At 41.7% G+C, this 14,570-nt stretch overlaps 1 protein-coding gene across 4 annotated transcripts in view; it reads right to left on the bottom strand.

Moving 5' to 3' along the window:
- The window catches only part of MYOF (myoferlin), a 178,356-nt gene that overhangs the window by 54,354 nt on the left and 109,432 nt on the right, over positions 1 to 14,570 (bottom strand). For all 4 annotated transcript variants that reach the window (XM_070363810.1, XM_070363812.1, XM_070363811.1 and 1 more), the window contains 6 exons: positions 13,487 to 13,611; positions 11,205 to 11,311; positions 8,655 to 8,847; positions 6,971 to 7,126; positions 4,141 to 4,272; positions 2,085 to 2,248 (listed from right to left, as the gene is read on the bottom strand). In XM_070363810.1, the coding sequence (XP_070219911.1) occupies positions 2,085 to 2,248; positions 4,141 to 4,272; positions 6,971 to 7,126; positions 8,655 to 8,847; positions 11,205 to 11,311; positions 13,487 to 13,611 (877 nt within the window). The remainder of the gene's footprint in view (positions 1 to 2,084; positions 2,249 to 4,140; positions 4,273 to 6,970; positions 7,127 to 8,654; positions 8,848 to 11,204; positions 11,312 to 13,486; positions 13,612 to 14,570) is intronic.

The following is a 14,570-nucleotide window of genomic DNA, read 5'->3' as shown; positions in this document are numbered from 1 at the left end:
CCTCCTATTTTAAAAATGGAATGGAGACGGTCTCATGGGCCAAGTGTGGAAACCTTTCTCTCGGGGTTTGCTTGGTCTAGGTAACACAAACTGAAGGGAGGGGTTTACATTTTCTGGATAGTTCCTTGGTAGGAATGGCAGCCAAACCAGGTCATTTTAGACTCTATGGTCTATTTGGCCAGTTGAGAAATCTATATTGCCTCCCTGTCATGCCAACTTTCCTCCTGGATTTGGAACAACCCACAGAGGAAAGTACAGAGGTTCCAACTTTGGCTTAAGTTTTCTGCCAGGTATCTGCTCAATTGGGGTTTCTTTTTTCCTTTTACTGTCTCTACATCTTTTCCCTGCTGTATCCTCCCCTAGAATCAAGTCCTGGAGGGAAATCAGAAAACAAAAAGTTCCCACCCTTGGTATAAGCTGGGCTTCTCCATCGCTTCTCTGACTGCTGCTTCTGGGGTCCCATCCAGCTCTGACAGGCTCTGACCTTCAGCTTTTCCAGTTCCCCTGACCTTTTCCAGTCCTCACTAACCTTCCTTCCTTCCTTCTAATTCAAATCCCATTTCTTCTCACCAGCAACCCCAATTCTACCCCAAAAAAGGCCATCTTAGGTTAAAAGTGAAAGTCCCTCAGTCGTGTCTGACTCTTTGCGACACCATGGACTATATATACAGTTCATGGAATTCTCCAGGCCAGAATACTGGAGTGGGTAGCCTTTCCCTTCTCCAAGAGATCTTCCCAACCCAGGGTTCAAACCCAGGTCTCCCACAATCCAGGCAGACTCTTTACCAGCTGAGCCACAAGGGAAGACCGTCAAAGGTTAAAAGTAATTGTATGCAAATACTTAACAGACCAGACCCAGCACACTTCTTTCCCCTCCTTCCCTAATCCTGTGTGCTTATAGGAAGCAAATGTGGACAAAAACAACAAACTCTAGCTTGAGGTCTTCAACTCCAACTTCACAAGCTTGTTTCCTCCAAAAGTAAGTACACTGTCCTGAGGTGGAAAAAAGAGGGTGTTCTGGCTCCAAAGCTTTTGGCAACACTCAGAAACCACCCTTTGGTTTCCTCCAGACTCCAGGGGACACATACTTGCCCCCTCTACTGTTTCTTTTGAATAATAGCCTTTGAGATGTAACGCATAGACCATCCAACTCATCCATTTAAAGAGGGCCATCTGTTTTCTGCAGACCTTCCAGCATATTGGTTTAGAACTGCTTTTGGCACCCAGGCTAGACTTGGCTTCCAGCCCTGTCTATACCACTCAGCCACAGGCTGTATGCCTTTGGACAAGTGACTTGGTCTCTCCATGTCTGTTTCATCTTTAAAGTGGAGATAACACTGTTTTTTTGTTGGGAACTTTTTGTTGGGAGATCATTCTTTGTGTGTCTTGCATTTCTAAACATAGGCTCCATAACTTTTGTTACAAACTATCTTTTCAAGGATGTTTATATGAGGAACAAAGTCAAAAGACACAGTGTTTCTCTCCAGAGCAAAGGGCCAGCGTGCTTACTACACATTATAAATGATTTGGGTGCCCTAAGCTCAGGATTCCTGTTGCACAATCCTCTTCGCGTTCAAGTGTCACCTGGCCCTTTTTTATCGCCCTCTAGGAATTGGGGCTCGGAGAATGAGAGCAAATATTGATACTCTGGTACTGCTCTTTGCAGTGGGTCCTTTGTCTCTGGCTTTGGGAGTCTAAAGTCTCCTGCCAACATCCACAAAATTGTGGCAGGTGACTTGCTAGCTTGCAAGGAAGATAAAAAAATCTCAAGCTCTTCATGATTTTTGACACTACCTATCTTGTAAGATTGCAATCCAGATTTTTAAAAAATGACACATTGCTTGACACATTTGCATGTAATACATTCTCAGCTATATTGGTACCAAGTGCTTTTTAATATTTTTTTGTTTTATTATGAGACATTGATGACATCATTCAAGCTTCTATGCATTTCTGTGGACTTACTTCTGCTCAGCGAGTGTTATATAAATTTGATCAAGAATGATGATGGAGAAGATTCATTTATCAGTTTCTCAGGAAAGACCCCATTACCATCCTTTTTTCTCAGAAAATAGAAAACTTACCTTCTTTCAGGATCAACTATCCAGTCTCCTTCCCATTCCCAGCCTTTTGGAGGCAAAAAGAATTCCCTCTTGAGTTTTATTTTTCCTGTGACATCGGAAAATTTATGACGACCCACTAATCCGGAAGTGCCCCATTTTCCAAACATGAGAGCTTGATTTTCATACTATTAAAAAGAAATTGGAGAAACATAATCAGGGAGCAAGAAATAAAGCCAACATAAATTTTTAGGTCCATCTAGGACTTAGGCTAAACAATGAGAAGTGAAAAAGCTTTATATTGAGAAGGTATGGACCTAAATCGGACTATTACTGATTTTGCAACCTTGGGTAAATCATTCATCTTTCTAAGACTCAGTGTTCTCATCTGTAAACTGAGGATAACACTCCCTTTCTCATAGGATTATTCTGAAGTTCAGGTGTACAAATGATTGTAAGAGTGCTTCATAAACATTGATATATCATGCTAGTTGTTTCCACCATTATTTTGAATGGCTCCAAATAGTTCTCTGAACCTAATCTTTTAGATACCTACAAAAATCCTCAATTTATGAACATGTAGTCTTCTAAAGTTTGTTTATAAGTCGGCTGCCTAAAACATGGGGCACATTTCCCCACAGAAACAATATTAGAATTAATGGTATATATTTCTAGGCAGCACAAAGGACCCATCTGAAACATGAAGGTCCTTTAGTACCCAGCCTCTATGTGGTCAAAAAGTTCTGAGCCCTCATTGCTTCTTGAGTATGGTGAGTAGGCCAAGACCTTTCTGGAAGCAGGTTTTGTGGCAATGGCAGATCCAGGTTTATAGGGCATTCCTTTCTAAGTCAGGATTTATACATCTACAGTCTGGTCGGTTTTGCACTATGCAAACCATAAAGAGGGCTGAGATTTGCCAGTGGTGAGAGTCTCTGTGTCCGAGCCGACATCTCCATTTGTTGCTGATGAGCTCACTGAGAACATGATTTACATAAGTAGCTGGGGACTTTTTGGCTAAAGAAGGATGGAAGACATTTGAGTAGGGGCCTGATGAGGGACCTGGTTCGATTCCTGGGTCGGGAAGATCCTCTGGAGAAGGGATAGGCTACCCACTCCAGTATTGTTGGGCTTCCCTTGTGGCTCAGCTGGTAAAGAATCTGCCTGCAATGAAGGAGACCTCGGTTCGATCTCTGGGTTGGGAATATACCCTGGAGAAGGGAAAGGCTACCCACTCCAGTATCCTGGCCTGAAGAATTCCATGGACTGCATAGTCCATGGGGTCGCAAAGAGCTGGACATGATTGTGCGACTTTCACTTTCATTTTCAGGAGCCTACTATGTGCCAGGTAAAGAAAAGCAAAACTAAAAGATGGCCATGGGTTTTCTTGCCCAGCAAGAAGATCAGAGCTATAATCCTGAACCAGCAGTCAGGTATAGATAGTAGAAACACAATTACAATTTAGCTAGAATGAAGATAGTCTTCTCCTCAATTATTTGAGCATGAAGGCCCATCTGTAAAAGAATGGAATTCATCTGAAAATTGTCAGAAGACATCCACTGACTATATCTAATACATTTATATCAATAAGCACTTTGAATAAAAGAAATACAACTAACTCCACTTTTAGATGTAACAGTTTGTGAAAATTGTTTTCAAGGGTTTAACTCTAATGAGACCTTGGATAAACTAAGTGGATTTTTAACCCAGTGAAGGATTTACAAATTATCTCTTACTGTTTTTAAAGTATTCAGGCAGCATTTTCTTTGCCCTTGGGCAAACCCCTCTGAGGAATGAGTCTTCTGTGTTTTAAAGACTCCAGACACTTTGCTATACGGCAGAAAAGAGACCCCAAGCAGGTTCTCGAGGTTGGCACCTCTCAAGCATTCTTCACTCCTGGGGTGCTTGTGTGTGAATCACACTGGGGTGTCCCAACAAAGACCTCCAGTCAATCATTCCCAGCCCCCTTAGTGAAGGGCCGTTGGATGGAATTTTAGTTAGCGATTATGCTGGTGGTTGATTTGACATCTGAACTGAAAACATAACAGTGCTCCCCCACAAAAAGGAAAAGATAATCAAGTACCATTTCAGCAAAGACGGTGAATGTTCCTTCTGCGAAGCTATTGAACTTCTTCTCAACAGCACTTAAGCCCAGCCAGATGTTCACACGCAACTCCACGGGCACCTTCGGTCCGTTGTTTTTTTCTTGTGGATACTGAGAGATGTATAATAACATGAGCCGTTATGCCAGGCACAGCACAGACTGTGATATTAAGCTGAAAACAAAAGTGGACTGAACGTCTAATCATTGTTTTCAACAGTCTAATTTTGTTTGTGCAGCTAAAATATTTCCAAATGACCCGTCTACAAAGAGTAAAATAACAACTAAATCAGGAACGCCTGGGTGTCCCTGAGATCTTTCCAGGAGGCTCATGAGGTCAAAATTATTTTCCTAATAATACTAGGATGCTACTTGCTTTTTTCACTGTACTGACACTTGCACTGATGGTGAAAAAAAAAAAGCAAGCGTGGATAAGACTCCAACCTCTGTGGGAGGAATCAAGGCAGCAACACCAAACCGCACTGGTAATAATAGTTTTCTTCATCACTCTCAATGAAAAAAACAAAATGCCAGTTTCATTTATGAATTCCTTTGATAAAGCAGTAAAAATGGCTAATCCTAAATCATGATATCCAAATACATGTCTTTTGTATGATGAAATTCTGCTGTGTATTTGTATCTATTTTGAGATAAGATTCTTATCCAATCAAGCTGTGAATTGAACTAGACTTTTTTAAAAATGAAATATCTTTTCTTTCTGAAACAGCAATTGGCTGCCCAATATGGTTATTCATGCTTGGATATGGGGCAGATGTTTTCTTGAACAAAAACAAGTGAGCTTGTCACGTCAAGGACAATAAGTGACTGTATTTTGTTGCCAATGATCAAATTCAAGGTTTCAAGTTAAAAATTAGAATTTTGGAAAGTTTGTTTCTGCCTCAGTGGGTGAACCGGATAGCGTCCCAATACATAAGAGCTTTTATTGTAAGTGATGTTAATGTGACTTTTTATTCTATGATGAAACGTGTCAACATTAGGAAGATTTGCCTAACTCAGGGAACGAATATTTTCCAAATGATGAAAGCTTTATATTACTAAAATCAGGCATGGGTAAAAGAGCCATTCAAAGTACAAGGTAGACCAATGGATTTTAATGTAGCAGAGAATGGAAAGTTCACTGATATGGTTTCAGGTTCCATATGGCAGTTAATCTTTTAAAAGCTACCACTTGAGTTTGGTGTTGTATCAAAGATAAGTACCCACAATTATCTATAAAAGTTATTCAAATACTCCACCCTTTTCCAAATACGTATAATATGTGAGGTCAGATTCTTTTCATACACTTCAACCAAGCAACTCAGAGCATCAGACTAAATGTAGAAGCAATTTTGAGAATTTAGTTATATTTCTGTGAAGCCAGGTTTGCAAAAGTGCAAAACAGTATCACTCAGCATTCTGATTTTTAAAAGGAAATACAGTTATATTTTATAAAAATACATAGTTTGTTAAAATATAATGGATTTATTATAGTGATCTTAAAATAGATAAATACTTTTTAATGTCAGTTTTAATTTCTATTACAGTAAACATTGATAGATAGAACCATGTACACAAATGCGTTTGGGGTCTCCAGTGATTTTTTGTTTTTTGAGAGTGAAGAGAGGTCGCAAGACCAACAACAACAACAAAAAAAAACACTGACTTAAATGACTACCTAAACTAGATAATGAGTATTATCAATACATATATTGATATATGTATGTACATATATATACATATCAATACATATATACAACATTCTCTTAAAAGCATTTTGCTGTTTATGCACTGAGTTCTAAAACCCAATACAGAGAATACCACTCTGCCTCCTCTCTCACCCGCTGTGAAGTTTTACTTATTAATCAGTTTGCTTCCATGCAGTGCTGAGGTCAATTATAATTGTGGTTCTATCTTAAGTAAAATTTATTCCACCAAGAGACACTTGAAAGAAGATAATCACCTTGGTTCTATTTTCACCCTCTTGATTAAAGAGCAAAGAGTGCATTTATTAAAAGTTAGCAGATATCTCCCTGTTTTAATGGAACATTCTCCCGTGACTGCTTTTCTCTCTCTCGATTTTTCCCCCATTCCTGATATTCTAAGGAACTCAGGAGGAGTCTGGAAGGGAGAGGGATGTCAAACTTGTATCTGACAACTATTTGGATCTCTTTATTTCCATCCCCAGCCTCCTCTGGTTCTTCTTATGCACACAAGGGAAGTTCTTAATCCAGGGTCCTGGGATGAATTGATGGGTTCTACAAAGCCCCTGAATCATATGCAGAATGTTGGAGACATCTGAGATGTGTGTTATTTTGGAAGACAGGGCCAATAGCTTTCATCAGACTCTTAAAGGAGTCCGTGTCTCCAAATATGTTCAGAACCCCAACCCTAAAGTAGTAATTCTCAAAGTTTTTTCAATCTGAGGACCCATTTGATTAGAGCATAGATTGCATGGACTACCTATATTACCTTTGTTTTTTTCTGCTTCCCACTCACTCACTAGTAGGGAAGGCAAGAGTGGCATTGCCTCACAAGAGACATTAGAAGTGGAAAATTCATGCCAGAAAGCAAAGCATTCACAATGCCATATTAATATTAGTGTCACAGAGACCTCTACGGAAGTGTCCTTGATTGAAACCAGCAGACCTCAGGGCACTCTGGTAATTACCACCCTAGAGGAAGGACCAGAAGAAGCTGAAATGGATCAGGATCACCCTAGCCATTCAATGGCAGGCAAATTATAAAACAGCCCTTCCTGGGAACATGGGGTTTGCACTCAAGTACTTCACGTTGCACAGTGAGGAAGCCATACCTTCAGAAAGATGGTCTGGGTTTTCCCACAGTACTTCCCAGACGCATCCCCGCCGCTGGTGGAGTATAAAACCTGATGCGCGGGAATGCGTGCGTAGGCCAATCTCTTCTCTCCCCGGATCATCCAGATGATGATGTCAGGCATGCTGTTCTGAGGCTGCTCACAGGAGGGGATGAACAGGAAGCAAAGCTAGAGTCAGTCCAAATGCAGAAACGCCCAGAGCCTGCAGGCTGGACCCTCAGGGCTCCATTTATCAAAGAAACAATGTGGTTAGGGCGCTGCCGAAATTTCTTCTGAGGCTCTTGGCTTCCAGGACCACAGGTTGTTGGCCTGTGACTGGCCAAAGGGAACAGAGGGCCTTGACTTGCCAAAGACCCTTTCGACAGAGAAACTGTGTGAAATACCCCCTTTACCTCTCCCATCATTTGAAGACAGACATCCACAGCAGTCAAGGGGTTACAGGCTTCATCTATTTCACAGGGCATAGACAGAGCATCTCTACCTCACAATCCGACATTTTCCAAATGTGCAATATTAACTTAGTTATTTAAAACCTCTTTTTTTCTGATTTTAAAGCTGATATAAGCTCACCATAAAAAACTTGGAAAGTAACAAAAAAAAAAAAAAAAAACTTGGAAAGTAACAAAGCATAGAAAGTGAAAAACAAAAATGCCCTGGCATCACATGTGTTTTTCAAATGTACCTCTACTCACAAACGTATTACACCTTGCCCTCCACCTCCCCATCTGTGAAGGTCAGGAGGGAGGGGGCTCCTGCTCCCTTGTTCTTCCAACCCACAGAGGTCAGTGGCAGCCGACAGTAATCCAGCACTCGCTGGGTGCCCCACACCGGGCTAAGGCCTTTTCATTCTTCATCTTCTTTAACTTCGTTAAGCAGTGCTGGAAACTGAGTACTACTTCTCTCCCCATTTATTTATCTATTTTAAATATGTCTTTCTCTTATTTTTGGTTGCGCTGGGTCTTCATCGCCACGTGCAGGCTTTTCTCTAGTTGGGGCGAGTAGGGGCTGCTCTTTGTTGTGGTGGGTGGTCTTCTCATTGTGCTGGCTTCTCTTGTGCTGTTGGGGAGCATGGGGTCTAGAGTGCATAGGCTTCAGGGGTTGTGGCACTCAGGCTCAGTAGCTGTGGAGTATGGGCTTAGCTGCTCTGAAGCCTGTGGAATCTTCCTGGACCGGGGATCGAACCCATGTCCCCTTGGCAGGTGGATTCTTAACCACTAAACCACCAGGGAAATTCTCTTCATTTAATCTATGGGAAAACTGACGCTTAGAGAGATTGAATACTTTGCCCAAAGTTACGCATGGTAGATCCAGGATTCAAAGCCAGGTCTTCTTGATCCCAACCAAAGGTACTACACAGATTTGCTACTGTGTCACTCTAATTGACATGTTCTCTGATTGTACCACGACAATGACAGCATGTCCATTATGAAGACCTTTCCAGGACAACCAACTCGAAATTCTTCTACCCTGACCTCAGTGATGTTTGTCCATTAGCATCTCAGTCCAGTAACTCCTTGATTTCATCATCCATCAGGTCTGCTCAATGTCTAAGATAATGTACTAGATTTTCCCAACACCAGTGGGAAAATGGCACCAGTGGGCTACCCCTGGTGCCATTCTGCAGAATCCCACTTCCATACCAGATGAAGTTTAAAAACCCTACCTCCTCAGTCAGCTGCATTAATTTATCGAGCCAGTCCTCAATTTCCACCAATGTGGACTTGACGTCTGGGACCTCAGACCGCATCCTCACAGCTGCCTCATGTATCTGAGAGAGAGCTCTGGATCGCAACTTTCGGATCTGAGTATCGAGAACCGTAACATTAGCTTTTCCTTCTGTGAGAGGTAACGTGTATCTAAAAAGGGAAAACAGAATATGCAGAATGGCTTATTGGGTTTCAGAACTATCAAATTCATTTATAATTGGTTTCAATCTTGCAAACCACACCAATTTCCTAACAGACTCTACAAGAGTGACCACATTAAAGCTGAAGGTGAATGTACATGGCTTTGGCAGAGGAGACCTGCCAGGCAGACATGGGCATGCAGGGGAATGAAAATTCCAAAGCAATTCCTTGGGTTTGACCCAAGACCTGTGGAATCACTGGGAAGAAGATGAAAACAGAAGCGACAGCTGGAAAGAACTGGCCTTCCCTTTTTTTGCTTCCTATGATCACTGGACAGACCCACAAAATGAAGAAGGAAGGGACATTTGGAGATTATTTAGCGGAAGACTTCTTAACCTAGGCCCATGCACCCCTAGGTAGTCTGCAGGAGGCCTCTGGAAGTCTGTGACTCCCTGAAACTTACAAAGAAAAGTGTCTGTCTGGGTTGGCATGCAGTGTGACATCATGATAAAGATGGCATCATGATGAAAACCAGAGGCTTTAGAGAAGAATATCTGGGTACAAGTCCTGACTCCATCATTTACTACTTTTGTGATGTTGACCAGTTACTGAATCTTTTGTTTTCCTATCCTCAAGTGTGGGAAAATGATATCTACCTTTAGAGTTGTGGTGAGAAGTAAGTAAATTAACATATGGCGAGCCTTTAGAGCAATGTCTACTGCAGAGTATGGCAACCCACTCCAGCATTCTTGCGAGGAGAATTCCATAGACAGAGAAGCCTGGTGGGCTACAGTCTGTGGAGTTTCAAAGAGTTGGACACGACTGAGAGTGTGCGCACACACACACAGTCTAAATGATGTTGCCATCATCACTGTCATCTCATCAGATAATCATAGGGGCCCATTCCCTCCTAAAAAAGCAAGAACCCTTTGTATAGGTCAAGCTCCCACTAGAACAGCTGAGCTGGAGCCAGAATTAGCCTTTTTCTGCCAGGGCCTCCCTCTCACCAGGGCTACTGATGGGGTCAAAGTGAAGTTGTCACCTGTTCCAGGAAATTCTACTCTCACTGTTTCTACCTAGAACTTTCATTGGTTAGAATTTCACCCAGACTCTTAAGGAAATCCTAGCTGACTTCCCTAAACATAAATTTCCTAAAATTAAAACACATCCAATTTGATTCTTCAAAAAAAAGTATAAATAAATATTTTTGTGTTTTGCTCAACAAGCCTTGAAATTCATAGGCATTTTCTACATGAAAGGTATTACCAAATGTTATTATTTGGCTTCACTGGTAATTATGGCAATACATTAGAAGGGTTAAGTCCCTGAAATGATTCTTTGAGGCAAAAATATCAATGGAAGCTGTAGTTCAAAGGCCACACATAAGATGTTCAATAAATAGATACAGCAGTGGGAACCACGTGGTAGGAAAAGAAGTTAATAAACCCAACTCCGGGCCTCAGATGAGTCACTTCACCTCCTTGGGCTTCTGTTTGTTGGGCCTCTTTTGTAGACAAAATAAGAAGATTGGAAGAGATGACCTCTTAGGACCCAGATATAAATTCTCTGCATTTAAACAAGCTCCCCGAGGCGCTTTAATCTCAGCTGCATCACAATTACCTAGCCAAACCACTAGAGGGCGCAAGGAGACTGGGAGACAGTGTTAAGGCATTCGCTCAGAGGCAAGGAGGGTGGCGGGGGTGGGTGGACAGCCCTGGTTCTTACTAGTAGTGTAAGTTCTGAAATACTCAATATGCTTTTCTTTGGGGACTTCCCTGACCTCTGCTTTATTGGCCAACATTTAAAATGAGTTCAGAATGATCACTAATGCCCAGAGATCTGAACAGTTTCCCCAAGTCATAAAGGTTCTCCAGCTTCACCTAAGGAAGGCTTGGCCAGGGGACTCATTAGCCATCTGACAGTAAAGTAAAACCGCTGTTTCTGAAAATGTGTTTATGAATTAAGAACGCTGTTCTAAATGGCTCTAAAATTAATGCCCCACCATCAGATCCCATTCTCTGTGGGAGCCAGGAGTCACCTTTCCTGGGGTGGTGGGCACACCAGGGCTGCCTGGAGGCAGAGGCCAGACAGACCAGCCCTCCCTGCTGCCCAACCCTTCCCCTGCGGCTGCACCTGGACGACTTCCTGGAGGGGGCCCCAGCCTCCCTCCTCTGCTTTGCAATTGGCACCAGCAGAAAGCAGAGCTTTTCCTGCTGGTGATTCAGACTCTTCCCTTTTGAGAAACTTGGCTGATTCAAATTATTTTTCTGGCAAATGCTAGAAAATTCTAGAGACTCTTCTGGTCTTACAGTTTAAGAGAGGGGAGCACAGCTTGGGATTCTAGAGTACAAGTAAGATCACTGTACCTTGTGTCTTCGATAACTTCATCCATGAGCTTATGCCACATTTTTGCCAGTTCGTTCGAAGGAATTTTACCTTGTATCCCTGCTTTTAGAGCCTCTATGTTTGATTGCTGAAGAATATGGAGAGGGGAGAAAGAATTGGTAATTGTGCATTATACCCAACAAAGGTTTAACTTTTATTTTCAAGAAAAATACACAAAAGGATTTAACAGAAAAATGAAATTTTTTCCTTCATTTAACATGTTCCCCACAAATTAACACTATTTTTCCTCAAAATGAAACCAACACCAATATATAAAGTAATAAGACAACCTTTTCCTGTAACTTTGACCTTTGAAATGAAGCAAATTTTATATATTCAGAAAGTAAATAAAAGAAAAACCAACAAGGATGGGGGAAGGAACCCTAAAATGGAATGTAGAACACGAACAAGTGAACCTAACTATATTCCACATGAATAACATAATACACTGAATTAGCCCAAGTTAACTTTTGAGCACAATGATTCCCTCAGTTTGAAGGAAGGAAAGAACTGTAAGTATATCAAACTCTAATTAGATCTGTTTTATCCCAGTACTTTACCTATGAAGAACTAAACAAATGAGTAAATATACTGACGATAATGGAAGCTGGAGAAGGGAGCTATAAATATGGAAATAGGGAAGACTAGAATAAACCCCGTAATACTATCAATAAAATGGAATTGAAGTCATCCTTATAAACTCGTTGCATTCAGTATACTGACAGATATAAAACATACATGTGTATACACACATACAGGTTTGTCTGCTGACAAGGCCTAGAAGCAAAGGCGTCTCAGTAGTAGTGAACACTCCAGGACCCTACCAGATATTCTTCTTTACATTCCTCTCCCACTCAAAGGAACCAGGGCTCCTTAGAGCAAGTGTGGTTCCAGAGCTGGGCCACAGAAAGTATAAGATAAACCCAGCACGTATTACTGTGTCACTTTGAGCATCTACCAACAGAGAGGTTGAGGGAGAGCCCACCATGGTCCCCAGAAGTCTGACCATGGAAATCCACCCTCCTGTCCAGATTATTATGGAATTAGGACAGTGAAGAGAGCTGATGAAAAGACTGAAGATGAAAAAGGCTGGAAATACCCAAAACATAATTAGAATAGAGGTGTGACCAATTCCCACGAAGTCCCTTGAGATGGAAACTTGGAAATTAACACCACAACCACACTGTGTATCAATTGTAACTTTGTTATGTGGACAATTATGCCTAAGTTAAATGTACAGTTCTCTTCAATATTGTCTTTGAAGCATAAAACAACATTTTCAGATTTTGCCATGGGGTCTTAGCTCAAGTATATTCCAGGACCCCTCTGCATCATGGTACAAGGCTGACAGAGGCTGGAACACCTTAGAGAAATTAATACTCATATAATTTGGAAATCAAAACACTAATCCCAGATGGATTCTATCAGTACCTGACAGAAATAACTTAGCATCTTTGACTTGATTAGAAATATCCCAACCATGTTTTCCTCCTCTCATTAACATCAACCAGATGGATAACCACAGATGTCACATCTATGCAAGTTTCCACCAGAGGGACTCTCCCACCTCCAACAAGAAAGTCCTCTGAACCCACTTCTTCCACAGTAGGGATTTTTACTGCTTTGACAGCAAAGCTCTAAGGGGCGCAATATTTCTATTGGAATGAACCATTCTCCACACCATATTCCACATACAAATTATGGAACAAAGTGTGAGCTGTCCTTCTACTTCAACATCCATCCTCTCTTTTCCACAGTAACTGAACTTGCGCCTGGACACACGCCTGTGCAGGCCTGAGACTGCATTTCCCACTCTCTTGCAGTAAAATGTGGTTGCATGACTGGATTCTGGCCAGTGGGAAATGAGGAGAAATCAAGTGTGTGACTTCTGGGTCTTTCCCTTGAAGGGAGAGCCTGGATCATCTTCTCCCCTTCTTTCCCCTTCCTTCCAACTGAAGGGGTGGTGTAGTGGTGAGCTGCTTCTCCCTTGCAAACAACGACAATGCCATAGTGATAGCAGAGCAACAAGGTGGAGGGGGCAAGAGCCTGGGTACCCCAGTACCACTGAACCTCCATACCAGCCTTGGATTACCTACCTCCACTGTTACTAAGGAAATAGTGTTCACCTTGCTTACCATTACATTCTGAGGTCTTGTGGTACCTCAGATACCACCTCAGTAGCCTAACTGCATTCTAACCTGCATTCTAACTAATACATAATTCACCCTGTTTGGTGAAAAGGAAATGTAGAAAAGAAACTCACCAGCCTTTCTGCCATGACTAGGAGCGTGTTCACAGCATCCAGGCGATGACTAATATCCTCCCAGTAGGAAGTCAGTGTAACAACTGGCTTCGTGTGGGCCCAAGGCAAGTAGTAATAGTAATTTCCTGGTGTAGAATATTGAGGGTCAGTGAACACTGGACACTTAACATATTTATTGAAGAGATGTACAAACTGGACTGCTTGGTTAATCATAGGCCTGGGGGTGTGGTTTGGAGTAGTCTGATTCTTTCATTTTATTTAATTAAGCAACTGAGGGATAAATAAAAAGTCCATATTCGTGCAGCCTGCTTTGAAAAATCTCTCTAAAAGGCCCTGGTAAACCTAGCACAATGATCTCAGGATCTTTTGGTGATTTGGGACCATGCATCTGAGCATCACTGATAATTACATAACAGGGTAGCAGAAAACAGAGCATAAGAGATTAGACTATATGTGTTTGTCCCTGAAAATGGTTATCCTAAGCAAATATTTTTTTGGAATGGGACAAGAAAAAAAAGAATTTCCTGTTTTTTGAAAACCTTAGTTGGATACATGGAATTTGGTATTGCTCAGAGCCTTATAAAGATTAGCCCACATTTGCTAGCTTAACACTACTTGCAAAAAATTAGCTAAAAACTGTGGCAACACTGTTGAGACATTGGATCAGAATTTCTTGCTCCCTTCTCTTTACTCTCCAACCATGTGTCCATATCTTTATTAGGGCATTCTCATACTCTGACTTCTATTATGATTTATTTTATACTCTAGAATGTAAGTTCTATAAAAGCAGGGACTATTTTCCATCCATCTTGGTTTGAATATAGCTATCTAATCCTCATGGCAACTCTAGAGAAGATGAGGGATAGAATGAAATGATGTGCTAAGGTCATAGTGCTGGGGAGAAACAGAGCGATGACCAGAAGTTGATTTTCCATCCACTTCAACTACTCAAACTAAAAGCAACTTGGGGCCAGGCAGGGCAGAGGCGGGCAGGGGCAGGAGCTGTTTTAGGGGAGGCTCAGTGTTCAGCTAGCTGCCATCTTATGACTTTACAAAACAGAGCCAGTGTCAAAATTGGGCATGG

Source organism: Bos mutus, chromosome 26 (assembly GCF_027580195.1).
Source record: "Bos mutus isolate GX-2022 chromosome 26, NWIPB_WYAK_1.1, whole genome shotgun sequence".
In the NCBI taxonomy this organism is placed as follows: Eukaryota; Metazoa; Chordata; class Mammalia; order Artiodactyla; family Bovidae; genus Bos; species Bos mutus.
This window is presented reverse-complemented; position numbering and strand designations above follow the sequence as displayed.